Source organism: Microtus oregoni, unplaced genomic scaffold, assembly GCF_018167655.1.
Source record: "Microtus oregoni isolate MIOR12 unplaced genomic scaffold, Mior012 000179F_ref0000403, whole genome shotgun sequence".
Taxonomy (NCBI): Eukaryota; Metazoa; Chordata; class Mammalia; order Rodentia; family Cricetidae; genus Microtus; species Microtus oregoni.
In genome coordinates this window covers 359834-386266 of record NW_024544837.1, presented here as the reverse complement: position 1 = coordinate 386266, position 26433 = coordinate 359834, and the positions used below count along the sequence as shown (strand labels likewise).

General features: G+C 48.5%; 1 protein-coding gene across 1 annotated transcript; it reads right to left on the bottom strand.

Annotated features, from left to right (window-relative positions):
• Positions 1 to 1689: 1689 nt before the first annotated feature.
• Positions 1690 to 25671, bottom strand: Scamp5 (secretory carrier membrane protein 5). The gene is made up of 7 exons (XM_041647467.1): positions 25516 to 25671; positions 11330 to 11381; positions 10475 to 10603; positions 5411 to 5567; positions 4446 to 4547; positions 3928 to 4045; positions 1690 to 2213 (listed from the first exon to the last, which is right to left on the bottom strand). Exons 2-7 carry the CDS (start codon positions 11334 to 11336, stop codon positions 2019 to 2021), a joined length of 708 nt encoding a protein of 235 aa, XP_041503401.1. The 5' UTR covers positions 11337 to 11381; positions 25516 to 25671; the 3' UTR covers positions 1690 to 2018.
• Between the last annotated feature and the right edge of the window lie 762 nt (positions 25672 to 26433).

The window sequence follows — 26433 nt, the reverse complement described above, 5'->3', positions numbered from 1 at the left end:
CTCAGGATACCAGGGACCATGACAACTGCTCTCCAGAGAGGAAACAGTACGGGAAAGAATCAGCTAAGCCTAAGGGGTCACTAGGAAAGGAACTTTCCAGAGACACTTGGCTTCTCCTACAAGAAGCTGAAGATCAAAGTTCAAGGTGGCCTGAAACCAAGGCAAACCAGCCTGGAATGGCTGAGTGCAGTCTGGTTCTCCAGTCCACCGAGCCCAGGTGAGTTTCTGTTGGAAGAAGTGAGAAATAGGCAACTGCTCCTTGGTAAGGCCTACCCACCTCAGGCCTCACACAGCCGGATCCATGACCAGGCAATGTCTACCCACTGCATGGAAGAGACAGTCCCAGGGACTAAGATCAGTCATGAAGGGATAGAAGATTCTAACAGAACTTTAAAAAGGCCAGGAACCAAGTCCTATAATTGAATGGAAGAGGAGGGAGGGGCAAAACTCACTAAATGAAAATCTAAAGGCAGAGTCCTCCTTCCCTCCCTGGCCACCAGGAACCCCTATTCAGGACATTGTGCTTGCAGCTTAAACTGGGCCTGGGAGCATCTCCACAGAATCTGTCCTGTAGCCAAGGGCAAGTGGGACTGGAGAGGTAAGCTACCCTCTCATTGGGCTTCTATTTGACTTCTCTTTTGATCCCCGCCCCCTTCAGACCTGGCTCTCCAAGCTCTATCCTTTCTGCCATACTCAAATAGAACAGCTATTCCTCCCAAGAACCCAATGGTCACTCTGAGATACCTAGAAGCCCTTATGGGCTGGGGCCAGCCACACTTCTCCCAGGTGCCAATAATGAGTTCTATGTCCTCTGTTCCCACAGTGCCCTTACAGTTAACATAGCCCAGCTCCACAGGAAATGCAGAGTGGTTAAAGGAGGATGTGGGGAGGAAAGAAGGGGAGTGGGAGAGGGAAAAGAAGCCTGCCTCTGCAGGCCAGGCTTTCAGAACCAAGGAGAAAGGCCTACATTTCCATTCCCTGGTGTCAAGTACCAAACGGGCTCTCCATCTGCAAGCTGTGTGCCCTTCCACATCAGGGCTGGCTCAGCTCCCATGTCAGCTTCCTTGAACTGGGCATCAGATCAGATCTGGGGACCTGGGCAGTCTTGGAAGCAGACATAACTGAGACACTCAGTATTAGGAAGACAAAGAAAAGCTACCCGCAGAGGAGAAAGATCCTGGGAGAGGCAGCTAGGGAAGAGAGCACAGAGTCTAACAGTGAGGACGAAACAAGGGGAGAAAGAGGTTGAGGGGAGGACTACAGGGGCGAGAAACATCCACTCTGTCCCACCCTCCAGAACCTACTCATCACCATGAACGCTAAATACTGTTGCTTCCCAGTGGGACCAAAGGGGGAAATAACTTCGGCTCATAAACCATGCACAGGGTGCCAGACTCTCTGCTAGGCCTCCCCCTGCCCCGTGAGGAGTCCCTGGGCCAGGGTCAGAGGGGGCAGCCGGGTGGACCGGGGAGGGGGCAGCTGGTTTAGTTCTAAACATACATCTAGCACCACAACAAGAGATCGCCACTAGGCCGGGCGGTGGTGGCGCACGCCTTTAATCCCAGCACTCGGGAGGCAGAGGCAGGCGGATCTCTGTGAGTTCGAGACCAGCCTGGTCTAAAAGAGCTAGTTCCAGGACAGGCTCCAAAACCACAGAGAAACCCTGTCTCGAAAAACCAAAAAAAAAAAAAAAAAAAAAAAAAAAAAAAAAAAAAAGAGATCGCCACTGCACATTATTTCACGAGGGGACATGGACGCGGCCACTAGTGCACAGGACCACTCCCTGTGCAGCCCACAGCTCTTGAGGTGCCAAGAGCAGGACCCAAAAGGTGGGGCAGGGGATAGACATATACATATATATTTACATATATATATATATATATAACTCTGATTCTTTGTACAAAGTTGGGGAGGAGAAAAGGGAAGGGGGAACCCTGCTTGGTCACCACACAGATGATGTGGCTTGAGCCCCCTGTCCCACTGGCCCCCAGCCCTGCCTCCTAGTGGGCTTGGCCGGCTCACATCTCATTAGAGTATGTGTAGTTGGGGGTGGCAGAATATTGAGTCTGCGGTTGATTCATGGCACCCTGTGCAGCCCCCATGGCTGCATTCTGGGCTGCCTGTTGCACATGTGGGTTCTTCCATGCACCAGTGGTCCATTCCTCCTGAGCTTTGCTGAAACTGCCCCCGCTGCCCCGGTAGAACTTATGAACCTGTAGGAACGAAAGCAGAAGGGTTAGTCAAAGAGGAAAGCAAAGTGTTGTTGCATGCCTACAATTCTCAAAGAGGCAGGAGAATCATGATTCAAGAGGCTGTATAAAATATAACGCTGGGCAGAGGTGGTGCATGCCTTTAATCCCAGCACTCGGGAGGCAGAGGCCAGTCTGGTCTACAAGAGCTAGTTTCAGGACAGGCTCCAAAGCAACACAGAGAAACCCTGTCTCGAATGCCCCCCTCAAATAAATAAATAAATAAATAAATAAATAAATAAATAAATAGCAGGATAGTGGCACATGCCTGTAGCCCAAGCAAGCCCCTGGGCTGCAGAGGTGGGACGGTCAGGAGCCCAGGGTTATTCTCCAATACATCTTAAATTTGAGGCCAGCCTGGATTTCATACGTCCCTGTCTCAAGAATTAATTAATTAAAACTGGGCATGGTGGTATGCACTTTTTTTTTTTTTTTTGGTTTTTGGTTTTTGGTTTTTCGAGACAGGGTTTCTCTGTGGTTTTGGAGTCTGTCCTGGAACTAGCTCTTGTAGACCAGGCTGGTCTCGAACTCACAGAGATCCGCCTGCCTCTGCCTCCCGAGTGCTGGGATTAAAGGCGTATGCGCCACCACCGCCCGGCTTGGTATGCACCTTTAATCCCCCACAGAGGCAGGGGGATCTCTGAGTTCAAGGGCAACCTGATTTACAAAGTGAATTCCAGGACAGCCAGGGCTACAAAGAAATCCTGTCTCAAAAGGCCAAAAATAAATATATATTTTTTAAACGGGGAAGGCAGCCATTCAGGAAACAGATGGGATTCACTTGTGAAAAATCAGCCCTCACAGTACATCAGAAGACTGTGTGTGTGTGTGTGTGTGTGTGTGTGTGTGTGTGTGTGTGTGTGTTCATGTGACCTCGGGTGTCAGAGGGCAGCCTCCAGTGTCAGTTCTTGCCTTCCACCTGATTTGAGAGACAAGGTTTCTTGTTTGGTCACTGTATGCATCAGGCTAGCTGGCCCACAATGTCCCATCTCCACTTCCTGTCTTGCCGTGGGAGCACTGGGATACTGATGCTCACAGAGCCTGGCTCTGCATGGGTTCCTACTATTCACACACAGCTCCTCACAGTGGCACAGCAAGCGTGCTTTACCCACTGAGGTATCTCCCCAGGACCCCACAGGAGGGGGTGGGTGCACTTGCCTGCGTATGTACATGTGGAGACCAGAGGTCAACTTTGACTATCGTCTTCCACTGTTCTCCACCTCTTGTTTGGAGAATGCCCCTCTGTCTCTGACTCTGACGCTTGCCACTTCAGCTAGACTGACTGACTAGAGACCTGGACTCTGCCCATTTCTGCTCTGCTCCCAGCTCTAGGGTTGCAACCATCTGCCACCATGTCGGGCTGTGGATTCTGGGGAATCTAAACTCAGGTTTTCTTATGCAGTAAGCACTTTACCCACCAGCTCCCTAACCTCCTGAGTCCTTTTTTTCCTTTTTTTTTTTTTTTTCAATTTTAGAGACAGAGTTTCTCTCTATAACACCTCTGGCTGTCCTGGAACTTGCTTTGTAGACCAGACTGGCCTCAAACTCATAGAGATCCGCCTGCTTCTGCCGCCACCACCGCTCAGCACCTGAATCCTCTTGTAACTTGGAGGACGGCTGATTTCAGATCACAGTCCCCTCCCAAAGCTGCCCTATCACCTTTGAGGTTTACACATACCATGCTAAGGGCGATGAAGGAAAAGACAGCCACAACTGTAAACATGACCGTGGGAATGAGCATCACCACCGCTGAGCCAATGTTCGTACCGAAGAAGGAGATGGTGGCGATCCAGCCGCTGTAGGAAGAAGCCAGCTGTGGGACTAGGGATGGTAGGAAAAGGGGACCCAGGAGCCATCCCAGGATAATCTCATTGCCACAGGAAGGAGCTATACCACTAGCCACAGAAGGACCCCATTTCTGATTTTCCATAGCCTACACTTCCAGAGCTCCTGAGCCAGGCTTTTCCTCCCCAGCTTTCGCACAAAGTCTGACTCTTCTTGGCCACCCAGACACCCCTTCCCGTTTCTCCTTCCCCTCCAATCCTATGGTGAACACTACTCCACTATCCCCAAACCCCTCATGCTACCCACAACAAGCCTCTTGGTGTCCTTAAAAGCAAATCATCCTAGTACACAGGTAAACAAACAACCCAAATGCTACTCCTACTAGCCCCAGATCAGTCCATTGTCTCTTACCAGACACCCCAGCCTGGAATTCCCACAGCCTGGATGATGCTAATGACCAACTGGGCCATGAAGGTGAAGAAGAAGGCCATGAAGCTGAAGGAGCTGTCTGTCCTGTGGCAGAGAAGATGGTTTGTCACCTGGGCAGAAGCACTGGGCTTCCCTGTGCTCATGAACCCAAAGCTCCTCGGGGCATAAATGATAAGGCTATTTAAAGGCTTTAAATGAGAGTCTAAATAGGATGTCCTTCATCCATAGATCTCTAAAGGTTCCCATCAGTTATGCCTATGACAAGAAAGGGATGTCCTCATGAAAGGACCACCCATGACACAAGGACTCTACTGGCATGGAGACAGGTGGTTCCACTGTGGGAAAAACAAACAGTTCCATTATCGAGGGACTGGAACAGGGATGGATGACTCTATAGAACAGAAAATCTCAGTGGTACTAGAAGAGAGACCTTGTTGGCACCACAACAGGAGCTAATTGGCACATGTTAGTCCTATTGACAAAGAGATTTAAGGCTCCATTGGCACTGAAATGTATATTCTGCAGGCATCGAGACAGCCTTGCTGCTATGTGCAGCCCTAATGACACAAAGACTGAAAACCCAGTTGGCACTAGGACACTCACTGGCACCAAGACAGCTAGCCCCATCAACACATAGATAGGTATCCCCTTTGGCACAGTATTGGATGACATCATTGGCACATGAACAGTGTCAGTGGTACGGGTACAAGGATGGACAGCTCCACCAAGAAACCCCATAGGCAAAATTTGACAAGCAGGACAGACTGAAAGGAAATAATAAAGGTCCCACTCCCAACCCTCTCAACCCAGCCTGGAATTCCCAGGAAACCCAAACCCCACCTGACAGTCCCAGTCAAAGGTTAACAAAGAAAACAGCAAACAGAGTTGGGGGGATAGGAGACAGAGAGAAATTGGGGTAGCCACTGAGATCAACACCAACCACTTACTTGAAGGCCTTGTAAATGGGCCGAAACCAGCAGACGTAGGAGCAAGGTGTGAAGAGGATGAGCCAGAGAAAGGCGAGGCCAAAGTTGGTGGCTCCCCCGCCTCCGATCAGCCACGCGAGACAGCCCACCAGGTTCACGGCCAGCGTGACGCTGTTCACTGCAGACCCAGGAGCACATGCACACGCAGAGATAGACACCAGATACACACAGACACCAAAGTCCGTACAAAGATGTGAGTATCCAAACATGGAGGCATACACCGGGATTCCATATAGATTCACAACCAAATGCATAGCAACAACAGACAAGCAGCAAGATACAGACATACACATACAAGTGCAAACATACACACAGATGACCCACAAGTCACACCAATGAATACACAAAGACACACACACACACACAGAGGGAATACAGACTGTAAGAAAGAAAGCTGGAAGCTTGGGTCAACCCTTCCCCAAATCCATCCCAGGAATCTGAGAAATCCCAACAACCAAGAGTCTCTAGAGCAAGAACCCAGAGCTTCTGCCCAGAAAGCCCCCTGGAAGGACTTCAAAGCCTCAGGATCCTGTCCTTATAAGAAAGGCCTCTGGGGTAAGGGTGGAGGGGACTCTGTGCTAGAACTGAGCTTCGCATGCAAGATGCTGAGGTCCATCCCCAAGACTCAGTCCTTGGTCCCCCCAGACCCACTGCAATCACCAACCCCAAGGCAAGAGAGCTATCTTATACATTTTCTTACAAAGTAGGGACATGGAAGCAGGGAAGAAAAAGACATTCTGGAAGCATCTCTTCAAACCACTGGTCCACCTGCCTGGCATGACAATGGATCAGACAACAGTGGCTGGGAGTTCAGTCCTTATCTAATCCATTTCTCTGATTACCATTGTTCTTCCAAGATGTCTTCCTTACCTATCCCGCTTTCCTCTGACCTACAGGTCTGGGCTGCTGTGTAGTTCCCCAAATATAATTCTAGTCCAGCATCCAAACTAGAAATTCCTCAGTGGTGAGATCCAGACTCCTTTTCCTCTTTCTCACCTCACCTAGAAGATCCTAGGACATCACTGAATCACAGCTGGCTGAGGTCTAAAGGTGCTTCATTTTACAGATTAAAAAACAGACATTGGCACTAACATACGCCTAGGTCTTCAAACCCCAGACAAATCCCTTCCTTGAACATCGGGCTGAGTCCCCAAAGACCTGCTGAGTTAACAAAGGAAGATGGGCTCAATCTAGGCCTCAACAGTCAAGCTCCAAAGCTCATCTTCTGAATCTCAAAGCTTAGAGACATTGTTTCAGGACAAAGCACCTGACAGGCACCTAGTAAAGACTTAAGGAGGTATTTTTAGCCCTCAAATCCAGCTTCTGGGCCAGATCGTCTCACAAGGCAGAGTTCTGGGAACCTAGGGCCAGAGAGAATGCTCCCCTAAGCCTGACCTGGCCTGCTAACTATGTTACCGGTGCAGCTACACCCATCTCAGTTTACCCCATAACAAATATGGATACTTCCTGTATATTCCAGATGTTTCCTCCATTCCTGTTCACTGCTTCAAAGTTTCCTAGAGCTTTGTTGTTCTTATTGATTTTGTTTGTTCTTTAAAAACAATGTTGTGTGTGTGTGTGTGTCTTTGTCATAATGCATGTGTGGAAGTCAGAAGACAATTTGCAACCCTAACCCTGATTCGGTTCTCTCCTTCCACTGTGTGGCTCTAGGGATCAAATTCAGGTCGTAAGACTTCATGGCAAGCCCCTTATCTGCTCAACTATTCTGTTGGCCTGTATTTGCTTTACACACAGAAAAGACACTACCCATTATCCTAATGGCTAGCATTACTCTTCCCAGGCCCACTCATCTCTAGCTCACTTGCTCTAGAGTTTGATCACAATTCTCCTTGCTGTCCGGGGATGGACATTCCCTGATTCAGCCACACTTCTCCAGCCAGGAGGCATTTTCTGTTTTTACTCTTCTCCCTGTCCAGTTTAGAGTCTGCAATTCTTTTTTTATTGTTGTTGTTGTTGCTTGTTTGATTTTGTTGTTGTTGTCTTTCAAGTCAGGGTTTCTCTGTAGCTTTGGAGCCTGTTCTGGAACTCACTCTGTAGACCGGTCTGGCCTCAAACTCACAGAGATCCGCCTGCCTCTGCCTCTGCCTCTCTCTGCCTCCTGTGCTGGGATTAAAGGTGTGTGCCCCGTCTACCTGGCTATAGTCTGCAATTCTTTGTTATACTTTCTTCCTTTCATCTTTCCTTTTGAGACAGGTTCTCACTGTATGACCCTGGCTGACTTAGAACTTACTATGCGGACAAGGCTGACCTCGAACTCACAGAGATTCATGTGCTTCTGCCTTCTAAGTGCTGGGATTAAAAGTGTGCAGTGACTATAACACACATCTCTGCCTGAGCTGAGTGTCCCTAAGGAGAAAAGGTTGCCATGGGGAAGTCTAGATAGGAACATCAGATGATCCTATGCATGCCCCAGAGATCTTAGCAGCTGGCTTTCTCACTCCACCTTCTGTTATGAACACAGGCACCCACCTTCTCCCCAAAAAACCCACCCTCAGTCCTTCTCTCTCTATATATATTTTTTAATTTTAACCTTTTTTATTATTATTTATGTGTATGGGTGTTCTGCCTGCATATGTATCTGTGTGCTGTACAAACAGCGCCTGTGAAGGCCAGAAGAAAGCCTGGAACTGGAGTTACAGACAGTTGTGAGCTTCCATGTAGGTGCTGGGAAGTGAACCCAGGTCCTCTGGAAGAGTAGCTAGTACTCTCAACACTGAGCCATCTCTCCAGTCGTCCCCCCTCTCCTTATTTAATGGGATAAACCATCAAATAAAAAGCCATTAAGGGCAATCTCGTTTTCCTTCCAACATCTATAGGCTATCCGTATCTTTCCAGTTCTTCCTCTTGTCATGTTACAGGACAGGAAAACTTCTCTGCCCATAGGCCAAGTCAGACCCTGGAACAGTCTGTGAGCCTGATCCTCTGCTACTACTGTCACATGAAGGGCCTGTTGTAAAGATGGTACTTTTCGTTTGTTTTACTTTTTAGTGTGTGAGATATATATATATATATATATATATATATATATATATATATCTGGGTATGTGTGTGGTTTGTCTCTGATTGTGTGCGTGCATGAGTGCATGTGTGTGTGTCTGTGGTGTGTGGTGAGTCTGTGTCGAGTCTGTGTGTGGCAGTGTGTGTATGGTGTATACGTGTGTGTGTGGTTTGTCTGAGTGTGTCTGTATGTGCACATGTGTGTGTAGTGTCTCTCTGTGTGTGTATCTGAGTGATGTGACTGACTTAGTGTGTCTGTCTGTGTTGTGTGTGGTTTGTCTGTGTGTGCGTGTGTGTGTGTGTGGTGTTTCTCTCCATGTGTGTATCTGAGTGATGTGACTGACTGTATCTGTCTGTGTTGTGTGTGGTGTGTCTGTGTGTGTGTGTGTGTGTAGTGTCTCTCCGTGTGTGTATCTGAGTGATGTGACTGAGTTGTGTGTGTGTGTAGTGTCTCTCCGTGTGTGTATCTGAGTGATGTGACTGAGTGTATCTGTCTGTGTTGTGTGTGGTGTGTCTGTGTGTGTGTGTGTGTGTGTGTGTAGTGTCTCTCCGTGTGTGTATCTGAGTGATGTGACTGAGTGTGTCTGTCTGTGGTGTGTCTGTGTGTGTGTGTGTGTGTAGTGTCTCTCTGTGTGTATATCTGAGTGATGTGACTAACTTAGCGTGTCTGTCTGTGTTGTATGTGGTTTGTCTGTGTGTGCGTGTGTGTATGTGTGGTGTTTCTCTCCATGTGTGTATCTGAGTGATGTGACTGACTGTATCTGTCTGTGTTGTGTGTGGTGTGTCTGTCTGTGTTGTGTGTGGTGTGTCTGTGTGTGTGTGTGTGTGGTGTGTCTCTCCGTGTGTGTATCTGAGTGATGTGACTGTCTGAGTATGTCTGTCTGTGTTGTGTGTGGTGTGTCTGTGTGTGTGTAGTGTCTCTCCGTGTGTGTATCTGAGTGTGTCTGTCTGTGTTGTGTGTGTGTGTTTGTGTTTGCCCTGGTGCACAAAGGACAACTTTCAGGAAGCCGTTTGTTCCGGCTACCTTGTTAAGACAAGGTCTCTCCTGCTTCTGCACTTTATACTCCAAACTCAGTCAGCCTTCCTAGCTTCCGGGGGCTTGTCTCCTGTCTGTGCCTCCCGTCTCACCCTGTACTGGGACTATGGGTATGTGCCACCACACCCAACTTTTTACGTGAGTTCCGGGTATTGAACTCAGGCTGTCAGGCTGGGGCAAGTGTGCTCACTCCACATTCACAACTGAGATCCTGCACCATCCCCAAACAGCATTCTTTACGACCTTCTTGGCACAGCTGAGCGCAGGTCTGAGTCAAGGCAGTGTCACCTGTTCAGACGCCCACAGTCACACCGCGTCCTGCCCTCCTCACACATGCCTAAGCAGTGTCTTCTAACTACCCTGAGCCAAGTCAAGTCCATACATCTCATGATGACAGCACCCTGCTAACCTGCCACAGAGCACTGGGAACAGTAACCTCTAAATCCTCATCCTCGATCCTAAGAGCACTAGAACTCTAGACCACACTGCTACCTGGAGCTGCAGCTATCAGGGAGTCCAACTCTCCTTCTCCACAGAGAACCTACTGTTTAGGAACTAGAGCAGACCAACTGGATTCCATGTCCCCTAACTCCCAGCTGAATGCTCTTCTCTTTGAGCAAGACATCAAGAAACATAAGGCTTTAAAGGAAGGATTCTTCTCTAAATCCAGAATCTTGGCAGTCACCACGGGTTCCCTGGAAAAGTACTCCAGCGGGACTGGGTAGAGAGGCAAAAAGAGAAACAGCTCTGCAAAAACAAACCCTGCTCTGAGGCTCTGCAAACAAGAGAGAGCAAGGAGGGGAGGAAAGAGAGGCCTCTGGTGAAAGGAACCGAGGCCCAGCTGTGGAGTTGGCCAGTAGGAGGGAGCTTGCCAGGGACCAGCAGCCATGCAGATGCAACAATTGGAAAGCAAGATGCGCAAGCAGCCCTCCCCAAAGCCAGCCCCTCCCCTTCATCCCCATAGCACTCACACATCCAGAGGTAGTAGAGGCGCTTGGTCAAGCTGAGATGCTGAGGAGGGATGTCTGCTTCAAAGTCCTGGTAGAAACATGGCTTCAGCGGGATAAATTTGGGCAGCGGTGGGAAGTTGTTCACTTTCTCTGTGGGGGAGATACAGCGCAGGCCATCACCCGGATGGACGTCTCTCCTGGCCTCCCTTCTTGATCCTATAGGTCCTATATGCCCTAGCACGGCTGCCTATAGAGCTATATACTCCTGGCCCTGCGCCCTGGAGGCTTTGCTATCCCCTCCCAACTGTATTTCCTTAATCTGTCAAGATGATCCCCCTAAGAAATCGAAGATGCTAAAACAGCACCTCTCAAAAGAATACAAAAATAATAAATGCTGTCATCAGTGTGAGGTGCTCGCCACAATAGACAGCAGGTTCCATGGCACGGGAAGAGTCTGGAGATGTGGGTCCCGGCCCCTTCTCCACCGTTAGCCATTCAATTCACTGGCTCTCTCCAGACCTCAGCTGCTCAGTGGAGTGGGATCTGGGCTACACGTTAAAGTTCCTTTCAGCTTTGATACCGTGTACCTCTGGGCCTTAAGAAACCGGAGGAAAAAGTCTGAGTACAATGGTAACACCAGGGACAGGTAACACAGAGACAAAGCTGGACGATAAGATGCTCAACTCAGGACCCCAGGCTCAAAATCTGACATAGGACTGGACGGTGCTATGAAGTTCTCAGATAGACAAGCCACACTGGGGGTGAGAGGTAAGAAACCAGGAGACAAGAGTGCATACAAAAAGAACAGGACTTCCAACAAGGGCCAATTACTTTATGCTTTTTTTCATGTCTACCCCAACATGGCCCACTTCTTACCCGCCATGATGGACCAGCCAGTCCAGTATTCTGCTCACACCTTTGTCCTGAACTGGAAGGAAAGAAAAACGAGACGGGAATGAGGATCAGAACCCCATCTAACGTGGCTCTCTACACTGCGGCTGTGCTTCATGCTCTCTGAGGCATGACAGGCTCCGTTCCCGCTGTGGCACGAGCCCCGATGGAGCAGCTCTTCATCTGCAGGAGCCGCCACAGCATCACCCACATCCTTAGCTATTTCCCGTGCCAGTCAGTTTTAAAGGCTAACTTGTCACAATCTAGAATCACCTGGGAAGACAGGTCAATTGAGAAGCTGCCTCGATCAAGTTGGTACGGGCATGTCTGGGGGGGACTGTATTGAATGTTAATTAACATGGGAAGACTCAGAACACTGCTGGAGGCACCATTCCCTGAACAGGTGATCCTGGACTTGTAAGTGAAGAACACTCGCTGAACATAAGCTAGGAACCAAGCGGCACCGCTGTGCTTCCTTCTCTCTACTCCTATGGATGGGATGTAACTAGCTGTTGAAGATCCTGCCTGACTTCTACCCAGGGATGGACCTGGAACTATAGGCATCACAAACTCTTCCCTCCCTTAAGTCACTTTTGGCCCGTGTATTTTGTTTTGAAACAGGGTCTCTGTATGCAGCCCCAGCTGGCCTGGTACCTATGTGCACTAGGCTGGTCTTGAACTCGAAGAGATCCACCTGCCTCTGCCTCCTGAATACTGAGACTAAAGGCATGTGCCACCAAACCCCAGCTGATCAGGGTGTTTTAATAACAGCAAGAGAAATGAAACTAGATCCACCTTTTGCCTCAAGACACAAAGTCTATCCTCAGAAAACCCCACCCAGGGCTAGTGAGGTAACTCAGCTGGGTAAAAGCCGCACACGTCTGATGACTAGTTAAATCCCTGGATTCCACAATGGAAGAAGAGAAACTTGTCCATTGATCACATGTGGCACACACAATAATAAGGAGGTAAACAAACAGAAAGAAAGCTCACAGAAGGCAGGAAAGAGCATCCCATTCTCTCACCCTCACAGGTGAAGCTGACCTCCCTCCTGTTATAAGCTCACATATTAGAATTTCTTTACCTGCCAGGTATCAAGGAAAGAGACAGAGCAAGGCAGATACGGCCTGTGCCCTGCATGGAAAGCAGTCTGGAGCCCCTGCAGGTGGTCACACAAGGGAAACAAGCCTGCAGGGCAGCCCCAGCACTTGGAGGTTAATCCAAGGACAATCACAGGTTCAAGGTCAACCTGGGCCACTGGGATTCCTAAGATTATTTAAGAGCCGATTTACTAGGGACCTGGAGGGAGGATGTGTGGAATAAAAAGAAGGAAGCAATCAGGCAGACTCGCGGCCACTTAGACCACTGGGCAAATGATAATGGCTCTCAACCAGAAGCATGTGTGAGAAGAGGTTCAGGGGCCAGGAAGACAAGCTGTGTCATGGGCACGGTGGGAAGATTGTCAGGCAGGGCTTCGTGCTGTCATTAGGAGCACACAGGGTCAGAAATTCAGCAGAACTTTCGCTGGCACATACATTAAGTCATCACTGATGACATATGGTCATTGAAGCCACTGTGCAATCACATACTAGAACAGCACCCTTAGTGGACCCATATGTGAGCAAGATCAGAAAATGGTCAAAGGCAATGACAATGTGCCATTTTCAAAACTTGGCTGACATTTATCTAAAGTTCCATTTGTTTTGTTTTCAAGCAAAACTAATCTACGATGTTAAAAGTGAGGACATAGGGCTGGGCAAGACGACTCAGTGAGGCCAGGTGGTGGCAGTGCATGCCTGTAATCCCAGCACTCAGGAGGCAGAGGCAGGCGGATCTCTGTGAGTTCGAGGCCAGCCTGGTCTACAGAGCGAGTTCCAGGACAGTCAGGGCTACACAGAGAAACCCTGTCCCAAGGAAGCAAAAAGGAAAAGTTAGAGGGAAATACAAGTGATGTCAGCAGTGGATTACAAAACACAGAGTGAAACAGTGTACGTGCTTTGTGTCATCTCGGCACTCAAGACGCTGAGACAGGAAGAGCACAAGGTGAAAGCCAGCGTGGGATGCAGCCTTAGAGAGGAAGAGCTGAAGGGACCTGGGATAGAGCTCAGTGGGAGGTCACATGATTAGACTGTGCAAGGCTTGGGCAGGCAAGATGGCTGAGTGGATAAAGAGCCTGAGCCCAAGTCTATGATCTGAGGTCAGTCCCTGAGTCACACACGGTAGGAGAGAACCAGCTTCCCCAGCTCGACCTCTAACTGCCTCAAGTACTCCACGAGGCTCGCATGCCTGTGTGCCTACACACACTAAATAAATGTAGAACTTTTAAAAGGGGGGGGGGTTGGAAGATGCACCATGAAGAGGGCATTGGATCCTCTTGGACTGGAGGTATGGATGGTAGTGAGCTGCCCCGCGGATGCTGGGAATCAAACCCAGGACCTCTGGAAAGAACAGCCAGCACTGTTACCACTGAGTCACTGCAAAGTTCTTTTGATAAAGTGGAAGGGATGACAGATCCTTAAAAATCGCCATTTTGAGGCTAGAGATACCACTCGGTGGCTTTCTGTGCAAACATGAGTGACCTGAATGTGAATCCCCGGTACCTAAATAAAAAACTGGATGTGACCACATGCACCTGTAACCCATTGCTGTTGACATCAGAGACTAGAGGATCGTCAGGGCTTGCTGCCTGCCTCGCCAAAAACAGCAACCTCCAGGTGGGAGATCTTGTCCTCCTGTGACGGAGCAGGACACCTGACATTCATCTCTGACCTCTGCAGGAACTTACATGAGTGCGCAGGGGTGCATACATACATACATACACACACACACACACACACACACACACACACACACCAATATAGCACACATACACACAAATCTCCACTCTGCAAGGGGCACAGGTAGGATTACTTGGCTACCAAAACCACCATGTGAAGGTTGCTATGGAAAAGCAATAGTGTGAGTGTCACATTTCAGGCTGGTTATGAATCTTGAGAGAGAGAAAGTATTCCTAAATGAAAGAATAAGGCAGACCAAAGGATCAAACTTAGCATTCATGATAACAGAATAAAAAGGCAATGTGTGCACAGAACTCTTCTGTGTAATGGTGTTGCCAAAAAATATTTAATCTGAAAGTAAGTATGAGTCAAGCATGGTTGAGCATGCCTATAGTCCCAGCAATAGAGACAGAAGCAGCAGGATCAGGAGTTCAAGACCAATCTGAACTACCAAAGGCCTCACAAAGGGGAGGACGGTTATTAAAAAAAAGAAAAACAACTGTTCACAAAAAGACAGCTTCCTTATGTGTTTATATATATATATACATACACACACATGATACTGAGTTAAATTCACAAAAGCAGAAAAAATAAAGGTAATAATCAATGGAGGAGGAAGAATCTAAAAGGGGAAGTTTGGGGCAGGAGGACCCTAATGTAAGTAGGTAGGCTGAGCCATAAACTCAGTAGGTGGGAAAAGTAGACGCAGGCAGGTGTGGGGCACTGGACTAGAGCAGGAGTCAGCCTCCTGGGACACTGTACAGAAGGACAAGCCGGAATAAGAGGAAGGAGCCAAAAGCAGGGCACTCAGGGCATGGGCAATGACAACACCACCTAAGTGTTCTGTGACAGTAAACACAGAGCTGTGGGGACAAAGCACCTCCCTGGTACTTGCCGGTGGTACCAACAAGGGCTCCACAGAGGAAGCAAGAGCAGATCTGAACAGGCAAAGGTCAAATAGGAGTTAGCTGGGCAAAATGCGTAAAGGAAACAGAGGAGGCCAAAGGAGCAATGCATGCATCCCCATTCAAGGAACACAGAGGCAGACTGAGCAGAAAGCGTGAAGAAGAAGGAGAAAAGGAAGGGCAAGAGGGTTACAAGGGGCTAGAGAGACTGCCCAGTGGTTAAGAGCGCTTACTGATGCCCTTTGACACTCATACATGCAAACACATACACAAAGATAGATAGATGATAGATAGATAGATAGATAGATAGATAGATAGATAGACAGATAAAATAAAAGCCAGGCAATGGTGTCACATGCTTTTAACCCCAGCACTTGGAAGGCAGAGGCAGGCGGAGCGCTGTGAGTTTGAGGCCAGCCTGGTTTATAGAGCGAGTTCCAGGACAGCCAAGGCTACACAAAGAAACCCTGTCTTGATAAGCCAACATAAATAAATAAATGTAAAAGAAAATGAGCTTTAGAAAAAACTTCTAGGGCTGGGGAGATGGCTCAGTGGATGAAGCACCTGCTCGAAAGCCTGAGGACCAGAGCTTAACTCTCAAGCACCCATGTAAATGGCAGGCAGAAGTGGTAGCCGACCTGTTTTCCCAGCTCTCCCATAGCAGAGAAGGGGATCTTCAGAGCAGGGCAGCTACGAAAATAGCCACATAAGGACGCTCTGAGTTCAAGCAAAAGACACATGGAGTGAAGAGCAATCCAGGAGGACACCTGATGCCAACCTCTGCCTCCGCATGCACATATTTGTGTTCCCACACCGGGATACACAGATACACAGACACACATACATATCAAAAATTAATAATGATAACAACAGTAATACTTTGAGCTGGGCATAGTGGTGTAGGCCTGTAATCCCAGGATTTTGGGGGGCTCAGGCAGGACTGCCATTATTTCCAGCCCAGCCTGGAAGACATATTAAGATTCTGTCTTCCCTACCCTTCCAAAACAATAAAAATAAAAATCTTGAAGCTAGAGAGATGGCTTTGTGGATAAAGTATTTGTCACACAGGCATAAGGAAAAGAGTTTGGGTCCCCAGCACGCATGCAGAAGCAGCTTGGATGAGGGGACATGCATTTAATTCCAGAGCTGGAGGCAGTGACAGGTTATCCTCAGGGCAAGCTAGCTAACTACCCTAGCCAAATTGGCAAGATCCTGCCTTAAGTAGAGAGGAAATGAGAAGGACACCTGACATCAACCTCCACACACATGCACACATACATGTGCATCCACACACATGCACATTATAAAAGAAACCTGTCAGGCAGTGGTGGTGCACACCTTTAATCCCAGCACTCGAGAGGCAGAGGGAGGCTGATCTCTGTGAGCTCGAGGCTGAGTTCCAGGACTGGCTCCATAGTTACTGAGAAACCCTATCTCAAAAACCAAAAAATGATAGATGATAGATAGATAGATAGATAGATAGATAGATAGATAAAAAAGAAACCCTTCACATTGAAAATGCCATAGGGGAGTGGTGCTCACCTCTAACCCCAGTTCTTGGAGGTAGAAGCAGGAGGATGCATGGGCAAGGCCTCTGGCTACATCACTGTGTTTGAGGGCACACTGGGCTCCAGGAGACCCTGCCTTAAAAAAGACAAAATGGAAAAGAAAAAGGCAATATCAGGGCCAGAGAGATGGCTCAGAGGGTAAGGATGCTTGCCACCAGGGCTGATGATTTCAGTTCAATCCCCCAGAACTACAAGGAGAGAACACACTCCTTCAAGTTGTCTTTGGACCACATGAGCCAAGGCATAAGCACACGCACCAGCCCAAAACACACACACAAATCAGTAACTTTAATTTTTTTTAGATGGAGTCTTACTATATAGCCCTGGCTAGCCTAGAATCACTATGTAGACTAAACTAGCCTTGAACTTGCAGAAATCTGCCTATCTCTGCTTCCTAAGGGTTAAGATTAAGGTATGCACCACCACAGTGGGGAATTTTTTTAAATTTTTTTGATAATTTTACATATGAATACTGTATTTACATTACTCCCCCTTCCTCCATGCCCCCTCATGTTCATGGCTTTTTTTCTCTAGTATTCTCATACATGTGTATATGTATAATATAAACACAACGGCCTGCTGAGTACATTTGCTGTTGCTCATATAGACATGTATTTAGGGCTGACCACATGATATTAAATAACCAATTAGCTCATTCCTAGGGAATACTGATTCTCCCTCCTAAGAATTTTTTTTAAAGAACAAAATCAAAATTTGTAAGGCACATATATATAAACCTTGTGCTTGGGACAAAAAGTTAGAAATCAGGAGCTGAGGCCATCCTAGACTACTGTGAGACCTTGTCAAAAAAAAAAAAAAAAAAAAAAAAAAAAAAAAAAAAAAAAAAACATAGCCAAGTTGGAGACGGTGGACAAAGGTGCTTGCCAAGCAAGCCTGAAAGGCTGAATTCCATCCTCAGACTCCACACAAAGGTAGAAAAAATCTGACTCCACAGGGTTGTCCCCTGACCTCCATATCTACCCATAGATACATCATGTGTATGCACATGTATGCACACACACACACACACACACACACACACAACTCAAACCTTCCATAATCTACTTCCTCAGCAGCCATTCCTTAAACTGCCCAAGCTTTAGGACTTTCAGTTGTTTCTATTTGCTTTGTGATACTAGGGATCAAACCCAGGACCTTGCGTATGCTAATCAATGACTCTATTCTTGAGCCAAACTCCTAGCCCCATCCTTTCCCTCATTTTAATGTATACTTATATATACATCACAAAAATGAGATTATACATGCTGGGTCATAATATGAGTTTTTGAGACAGGGTCTCACTGTGTAGTGCTGGTTGGCCCGGAATTCTCATAATCTGACATTTTTTTCTACTCAAAAAATCTTATTTTGTTTGTTTGTAAGTATGTCTATGCATCTTGTGCATGCAATGCCTGTCAAAGCCAGAAGAGGGCATCAGATTCCCTGGGATGTGGGTTACAGCCAGGTGTGAGCTGTCACGTGGGGGGCTGAGAATCAAACCCAGGTCCTCTGGAAAAGTAGTCAGTGTTTTTAATCACTGAGCCACCATTCTCTAGCCCCACTCAACATCTTATAAAAATGTTTCAGCAAAACTCTCCCGAGAACCTTGCACCTAGACGAGGGCATGCACTCTCCTTTCCCTATGTGTTCTTCTCTCAATGATCAAGCTTAGGTTTATATGAAAATCATTTCTTAGCTTTCTTTTGCATGTGTGTGTGTTTGGGTTTTTGTTTTGTTTTGTTTTCAAGACATGGGTATCTTTGTGCAACCCTGGCTGTCCTGGAACTCACTCTGTAGACCAGAGGGCCTCAAACTCAGATCCACCTGCCTCTGCCTCCTGAGTGCTAGGATCAAAGGTGTGAATACTAAATTTTTTTTAAATATTTATTTATTTATTTGTTATGTATACAATATTCTGTCTGTGTGTGTGTCTGCAGGCCAGAAGAGGGCACCAGACCTCATTACAGATGGTTGTGAGCCACCATGTGGTTGCCGGGAATTGAACTCAGGACCTTTGGAAGAGCAGGCAATACTCTTAACCACTGAGCCATCTCTCCAGCCCCTGAATACTAAAATTTTAAAGCCAGATTTGTTGACTTTAATCCCAGCCTCTGTGAGGTAGAGAAAGGGGGTTCAAGGTCATCTTTGGGCTACAGTTTGGGTTTGAGGACATCCTAGGTTACAGAAGAGGAGAGGGGGCTGGAGAAATGGCTCAGCAGTTAGAAGCAGGTGCTGCTTTTGCAGAGGACCTGAGTTTGATTCCCAGGATCCACACCAGGAGGCTTAGAACCCTGTGAAACTCCAGATGTACAGAAGTCTGCGTACCTCTGGCCTCCAAAGGCATCTACGCTCACATTCATAGATCATGCACAGATGCACACATATAACTGAAAAGAATAATATCGGTCTTTCTGTAAGAGGCTCACACCTGTAACCTCAGCACTTGGGAGGGAAGCTGAGGCAGGTGGCCCTGAGTTCAAGGCCAGCCTGGACAACAGGAACTAAGGAGCAAGACACTTCCTCAAAAAGAAAAGAAGAGAGACAGAGAAAAATAATGCAGAAGCTGGGAATGTGCACAGACCTTTAATTCCAGCAGCTCTCTGAGTTCAAGGACAGCCTGTCTAAGTAGTAAGTTCCAGATCGGATGGGGATACATAGAGAATCCATGTTTCAAAAAGCAAACAACAACAAAGGAGTAATGCAGAACCAAAGGACCTCGACCCAGTTTCTTCCGACATTGAACACAGCCCAAGTGAACAAAACACCCAAGACTGTCCATACAGACCTCACAGCTGGTTCAACCCATACATAAGCTTCCCGGCCACACTGAGATGATTCTCACTGAAGAGAAACAAAATGTCCCTAAGCCAGGAAAGGAAAGAAGGGAAGAAAGGAAGGAAGGGAAGGAGGGAGGGAGAGAAAGAGGGGGAGGGAGGGGGAAAAAGAGAGAAAAGAGAGAGAGAGAGAGAGAGAAGAAAACAGAGGTTTGCCATGATGGCTCAGTGGCTAAAGGCACTTGCCACCAAGCCTGACCACCTGGGACTCACACAATAGAAGGAATAAGCTGGTTCCTACAAGTTGTCCTCTGACCTCCATATGTATGCTGTAGCACATGCATGTACACACAGTAAGTAAATAAATGAAAAAAAAACTTATTTTAAGCAGACTTATTTAATGTGTTTGGGTGTTTTGCCTGCATGTATGTCTGTGTACCATGTGTGCACAGTGCCTGGAGCTGGGGTTACAGATAACTGTAAGCCACCAAGTGGGTGCTGGGAACTGATTTGCTGCAGGTATGTATGTTTAACACATGCATGCCTGGTATCTTCCACAGTCAGAAGATGGTACTGGAGCCCCTGGAACTGCACTTACAGAGTGGCTGTGAGCCACTGTGTGGGTGCTGGGAACTGAACCCAGGTTCTCTGGATGAGCAGCCGGTGCTCTTAACTACTAAGCCTCCTCCTTAGCCCCAAGAAAAATATTTTTGAAGAGGGAAAGAAAAGCTTTCCTATTAATGAGTACAGATCTATCTTAATCTTTTTAATGACCAGCTAACTAGGTCAACAAGCAGTCAGGTGTGACAAGGACAGACCTAACAGTCGGAAGGTCACAGCTTCAAGGAAGCGGTAGAGTAAAAGTCGTGCTGCCAAGAAACTAGGAAAATACGAGTGAGAAGAAGTAAGCCTAGCAGCTGAAAGGACAGCTCAGTGGTTCAGAGCACATCATGTGGCCCCTAACCTTTAACTCTAGTTCCAGGGGATGTGACACCGCCGACCTCCACAGGCACCTGCAGTCACGTGCACATGCCCACATGCAGATACACACACCTCCACATAATCAAAACTAAATCTTAAAAAACAAAATCCAGGCTTGATGGTGAATGCCTATCGCAACACTTAGGAGGAGAAAGCAGGAGGCCAGCCTGGGCTACAGAACAAGAGCACATATCAAAAGCAAACAAGACCAGGGCTGGGCTGTAGCTCTTTGTCTGCACAAGGTCCAGAGTTCAATCTCTAACACCCTACAAAATGGGTGTGGTGGAACACACCCATAATTCTAGTACTTGGGAGGTAGAGGCAAGAGGATCAGTTCCAGGTCGTTGTCAGCTACACAGTGAGTTACAGGCTATCCTGAGCTACATGAGAACATCCCTATAACCCCCATCTCCTGCAAAAAATGAGGTTGAGTTGAGCCTGGACTGCAGCATGAGACCCTGGTTCAAGAAACGAGCAAAACTACAACAGATATGACACTGGGCTAGAGAGCTCTCTCTTCCAGGTTAGGAATCTTAACTACATCTACCAATCAGGAGAAAGATAGCAAAGAAATCAGTAGAGAGGCTCAAGATACTGCGGAGGAGGGGAGAAACTGATGGGCAGAGGTACTCCGGGGGAAACGAAGGGTCGGTATCCACAGTACCGAGTAGGCTTTTCCACAAGGCTATTCCTTACTAGAATTCAAGAGATGCATGAGGGTGTTGGCAGCTCATGCACTGGGGAGGTAGAGGGCAAGGCCAGCCTGGTCTACAGAGCGAGTTCTAGGGCATCCAGGGCAGAGAAACCCTGTCTTGAAAAACCAAAAGAGAAAGAAAGAGGCATGAAAAATGCCCAGTGTTGTTGAGCATGTGTATAATCCCGGCACTTGAAAGGTGAGGAAGGAAGAGCAACATGTACAGGACAACAGCCTGGGCTACGTGGTGAGGCCCTGTCTCAAGGAAAACAGAGCGAGAAAAGGAAGAAGAAAGGGCTGGAGATATGATACAGATGTTAAGAGCACTGGCTGCTCTTCCAGAGCTCAATCCCCAGCACCCACATGGCCGCTCGCAACCATCTCTAACTCCAGTTTAGGGGATTCAAGACCCTCTTCTGGCCCCCAAAGGCACCAGGCAAGCAGACAAAACACTCATGTACATAAAATAAAAATAAAATTTTAAGATTCTTATTTTAAAAAAGAACACAAGGATAGGCAGAGGGGCAGGAACATGGGTATAGCTCTGCCTCCCTTAGGACACCCTGATCACTCTCTACCTGAAAAAGAGACTTTGGGAAAACAGTGCAGCTTGGACTATTCCTGCCATGGCACTGACTGCAGAGCAGATGAGAATGAGGGAAGAGTGTCCAGGCTTTCTAGGTGACACAAGGTGATGACTAAGACAGGACACGCTGCTGGAAGCAGAGTTAGACTGTCCTGGTCTGACGTCTCCAGAAGTTTCCCTCATTCCGCGTGTAGAATCCAGAACTGGGGCTTCTGGGTAGGGCATGTAGGCAAAACGGCCCAGTGATTGAGGGCATGGAGACCGAGGACACAGACGGGCACTGCTCATGCAATAGAGAAAACAGAGATGTTAGAAGACAGCGGGTCCCCTGTCCAGCCCTGTGGCCCACAGCGGGTAAGTCCCTGCAGTAAGTGACTCTACGCCAATGATAACAAGACTCGGGCTGGGCTGGAGGAGGCAACCTTCCCTAACAGAACGGGATATGGAATGAGAGCCTGCTCCCACAATAAAGTCCTCCAGAAAAAAACCAAGGAAGACCAGCAGGAAAGGGAGTAAAAACTGAATTAAAGGAGCCTCAAGGGAGGGTGCTCCCCTGATTCTGGCTCCAGCCTGACCCTTGTCATGGACCCCAAGTTGTCTCTCAAAGGCAAGCTCACCATGACGGAGAAGTCAACAAGCCACATGGGAATAATGCAGGGCAGAAGCCTGGTTCGCCTGCTGAAGGTAAAGGCAAAGTTAGGGCTCAGAAGGGTTACAGGAGGCTGAAATCACAGAAACGGGAGTCTGCAGGGTTCGTTGTCCTTAGGACAAAACTACCTTTTTCTTGGGGGAGGGGATGATATAGGCGTGAGGGAATGAGTGATATAAGATAAAGAAAATGCTGGCTTTTGTAACCAAATGTCTTACATGGAGAAGTAGCAATTTGTTCCTCAAGTGAGAATCCTTTGTAACTGGGTGCATGTTACATTGCTCCCGAAAAATATGGGTTTAATAAAACATCTTATTATCAAATAAAATACCAAATATAATCTGAAATTTGTTTTGTTTTTGTTCTAGTTTGTTTTGACACAGGCTCTTGCTAGGTGGCCCTGGCTGTCCTGAAAGTCACTACTGAGGCCAAACTGGCCCTGAAATTTCAGCAATCCTACCTCAGCCTTCCGGCTGCTGAGATTACAGGGACACATCATTACATCTGACTCCGTGTAAGCTAGACTGTAATTTATTCAGACCCTTAGAGTGACTGCTCCCGCGGTAGTAAAAATAAGGTGCCTGGTAGACAGAAGGAAGTCAAGCCTGGCTTCCGGTCCAGCCAGGAGCCTGGGACTACTTAGTTCCAAGCGCTCCCAGCTTGCCAGCAAAGGCCCCTCATCTTCTGACAAAAGATGGTCATTCTTCTATTTACCCACAGCCTATAGGCAAGATGGAAGCTTTACTTCCTGCTCTACCTCTGACCCCTTTATCCTTGTCTAGAGTCTATCTAATCCATCTGTAGTCCCAAAGCCCCAAAACTGTGAATCACCCTCAGAAAACAGCACCCGCCTGGCCATGCTACCACGCTGATGACGCTGTAATGGCCTCCTACAGATCCTGCACCTGGCATTCGAAGCTTTATACCAATCAGCTACAAATACCCCCTCCCCGATAGCCTGTTTCTATACCACAAGCTGTCCAGTTTCTATCACCCAGAATATCATGTCTAGCCACCTCGGTGACCCCCAAACCAGCAGCCCTATCCCCTCGTCTCACACCTCTTCTGGGAAGGCTTCCTAGACATCCCTGCTCTGCAGCCTACTGCAGAAACTCTACAGCAGTCACTGGGGGCTTAGCTCACTCAGCCCGTCTCTCCTTCGTCCCTCTCAGATGGAGGCTATTCTGTGTTGATTACAGAGCCTTGCTCAGGAGCCCGGGGTTAACTTTAAATTTCCCCCAAATCCTCTTGCCTCGGTCTCCCAACTGCTGGGATTACAGGCATGTGCCATCCCACTGAGTTCCATATCATCTGGAGGTTGAGCACAGATGGTAATTTCCTCCACTCCTTAGTATGAAGTTGGTGGGAACAGGTCCTGCAGTAGGGGAGGTCAGGTCCATGGTGGAGAGGAGGTTTCAGATCAGGCCAAAGAGGCCCATATTTAGTACCTCACACTTGGATACCCTCCCAGGGTATGGGAGTGGGAAGATTAATGCCTTCCCCTAGACAGGCTAAGGCCAACACTTCTGTTAACCCAGCCGCATCATACTTCCTACAGGAAACTTGAGTCCAGACTGACAGCAAGGCAGGAAGCGCAGCTTGGAGAGGAAGTCTGGTGGGGAGGAGGCCGGATAGGCAAAGAGAAGAGGGAAAAGGAGGAACTCGGAGGGTTCTTCTCAAAAAGAACACACCACCTCCTCAAGGGAGGTCACTACTTAGTCCAATTATTTTGTCCCTCAGAAAGGGTTAACAGAAAGATACACAGAGAGGGGAACCAAATTGTTCAGCAGTGACCAGCCAGAGAGAGGGCTAAAGAAACAGCCACACTGGGGCTGGAGAGATGGCTCAGTGGTTAAGATCACTGGCTGCTCTTCCAGAGGACCCAAGTTCGAGTCCCAGTACCCATAAGGCAGTTCACATCACAATCGTCTATAACTCTAGTTCTAGGGGCTCCTATGCTGTCTCCTGTCTTCTGAGGGCACTGCATACATACATGCAGGCAAACACCCATACATATAAAATAAATACAATTTTTAAAAAAACTTACAAGAAAAAAGAAAGAAAGAAAAGCGAGTCACAAAGCCCCTAATAGAAAGTTCCCCTCCATTTCCTGTGGCCCGTTCATGACATGGTTCTCTCTCAGCAATAGAGAGTTGGCTGCCTGTCTTTCCAAGTTTCCACAGAACCTAAACTAGCAACCCCAAGCAAAATCTCTCTGCCAACCGTGCCTCTGCCAGAACCATTTCCCCTTTCACAGCCCTGACGGTGAAGACATAATGGGTAAAGTACAGGCTGCAAATTTCTCTAGACCACCCCTCCCCCAGACACACCACAGACAGGCTGGGGGGAGCATCTGTTCTTCATTCCCACCCTGGACTTGGCCCATACCACCACATTGAGAAGCCCTCTCTTGCTCTGCCTCCTTCCAAACCCCACCTCCAGGTAGTCCTACTGACAGCTCATGCCTCTCCTCTCTGTCTCCTGCCCAGGCCTTTGCTGAGCTTCTCAAGCTGGGACAACGCGCAGGTTTAAGAGGCCTTGGACAGTCCATTTTCAGTCCTAGTCTTATTGACTCCCCCGGCCTCCAGATCAGGAGAACCCCAAAGCAAGGACAGAGATTGGTTCCTACACGTCTCCCCTCCTTCCTCGTGACCAACTGGTGACAATGTTGGATGCGCTACATCCAGCACCCCTATCCCACTATCCAAAGCCTAGGTAGTATCCGGGCCCTAGTCAGTGCACCCATCCCCCCCTCCTCCGAAAATCAGGCTGCTCAGACCCGCGGTACAAAGGTCGGCCGCCCAGAGGTGAGTACAACTTGGGTCCACCTGCAGGCACCTTTAGTGATACCACAGTCACCCGACCCCAGCTGCCTCCACCCCCGGCCGCATGCGCCATCCCAAAAGGGGGGTAGGCCGGTTTCCAGAGAATGCCAGGTGGAACTGGGGGTTGTGGAGAAGAGGGCCCAGGCGCCAGCATCCAAGGGTCTGACGTCACCCAAATCCCGGGCTCTCTAAGCGGGGACAGATGAGAAAACTGGGGATGGGGAAGAGGGTTTAGGGCTGCCCCAAACAGGAAGGTCATCTCGACTCCCCACTTCTCCAGCACCTAGGCTTGCCCCCTCAAATGCAAAGGGACACGCTTTGAAGGCAAGAAACCGGAGCCGCGGGTGCCTCTCCAGCCCAGCTCGCAGTTTCCCTGCAGAACCCTCCTTGGGTCTCCAGGCCCAGGACTCACCAGCCCCGACCACTCCGCTGCAGAAAAGCAGTCGTGTTGCACCGAGCTGAGCTGCGCTGCACCCGGCGATGAGGCGCGGAGCCGGCCGCCAGCGGCTCCCGGATTGGGGGCGGGGAGCGTGCGCGCGCGTCCGAGGCGGGCCCTGCGCGCTCCCGCGCCACTGTGCCTGCTGCAACCACTCTCGCGAGATTCCCACTAGGCTCCTAGGGCCATTCCACTGGTGCTCGCGAGAAGAAAAGCTCATTCGTCGTCTTCTCACACCCGCCCCCGCCCGCCCGCCCGCCCCCTCACCTTGCAGGAGCTGTCCAAGGTGCTAGGTCCTTGGCCATGCCTCGTTCAGGTTGTAGGTGGGCACCTTGGGGGACGAGAGCATAGTGAGTGCATAAAAAGGAGAGACCAGGGTTGGGAGCCTGGTGCCAGCAACCAATGCCTCAGCTTCCAAACTTGTAAAGTGGGAAGAATAAATCCCATATCAATCTCAGGGGCCCCTGGGATGTACTAGGAAAGATAAAGAAACAGCTTGATGAAGGGCTGGAGAGGCGGCTCAGTAGTTAAGAGTACTTGTGCTCTTGCTAAGGATTAGGGTTCAATACCCAGCGTCTATAGGGTGGCTCCATAACACCAGTTCCGGGGGATCCAACAGGCATGCATGTGGTGCACACACATGGATGCAGGAAGAACATTCATGCACATAAAATTAAAAAAAAAGAACTAGATAACTGATGAAGTAAGAAGTAGAGATAAAGCCGGGCATGATAGCGCACACCTTTAATCCCAGCACTGAGAGCCAGAGGCAGGCTGAACTCTGTGAATTTGAGGCCAGCCTGATCTACATAGGGAGTTTCAGACATTTGGAGCTACTTAGTGAGACCTTGTCTCAAAAAAAGAAAGAAAGAGGGGTGAGTATAGAAAGTTACA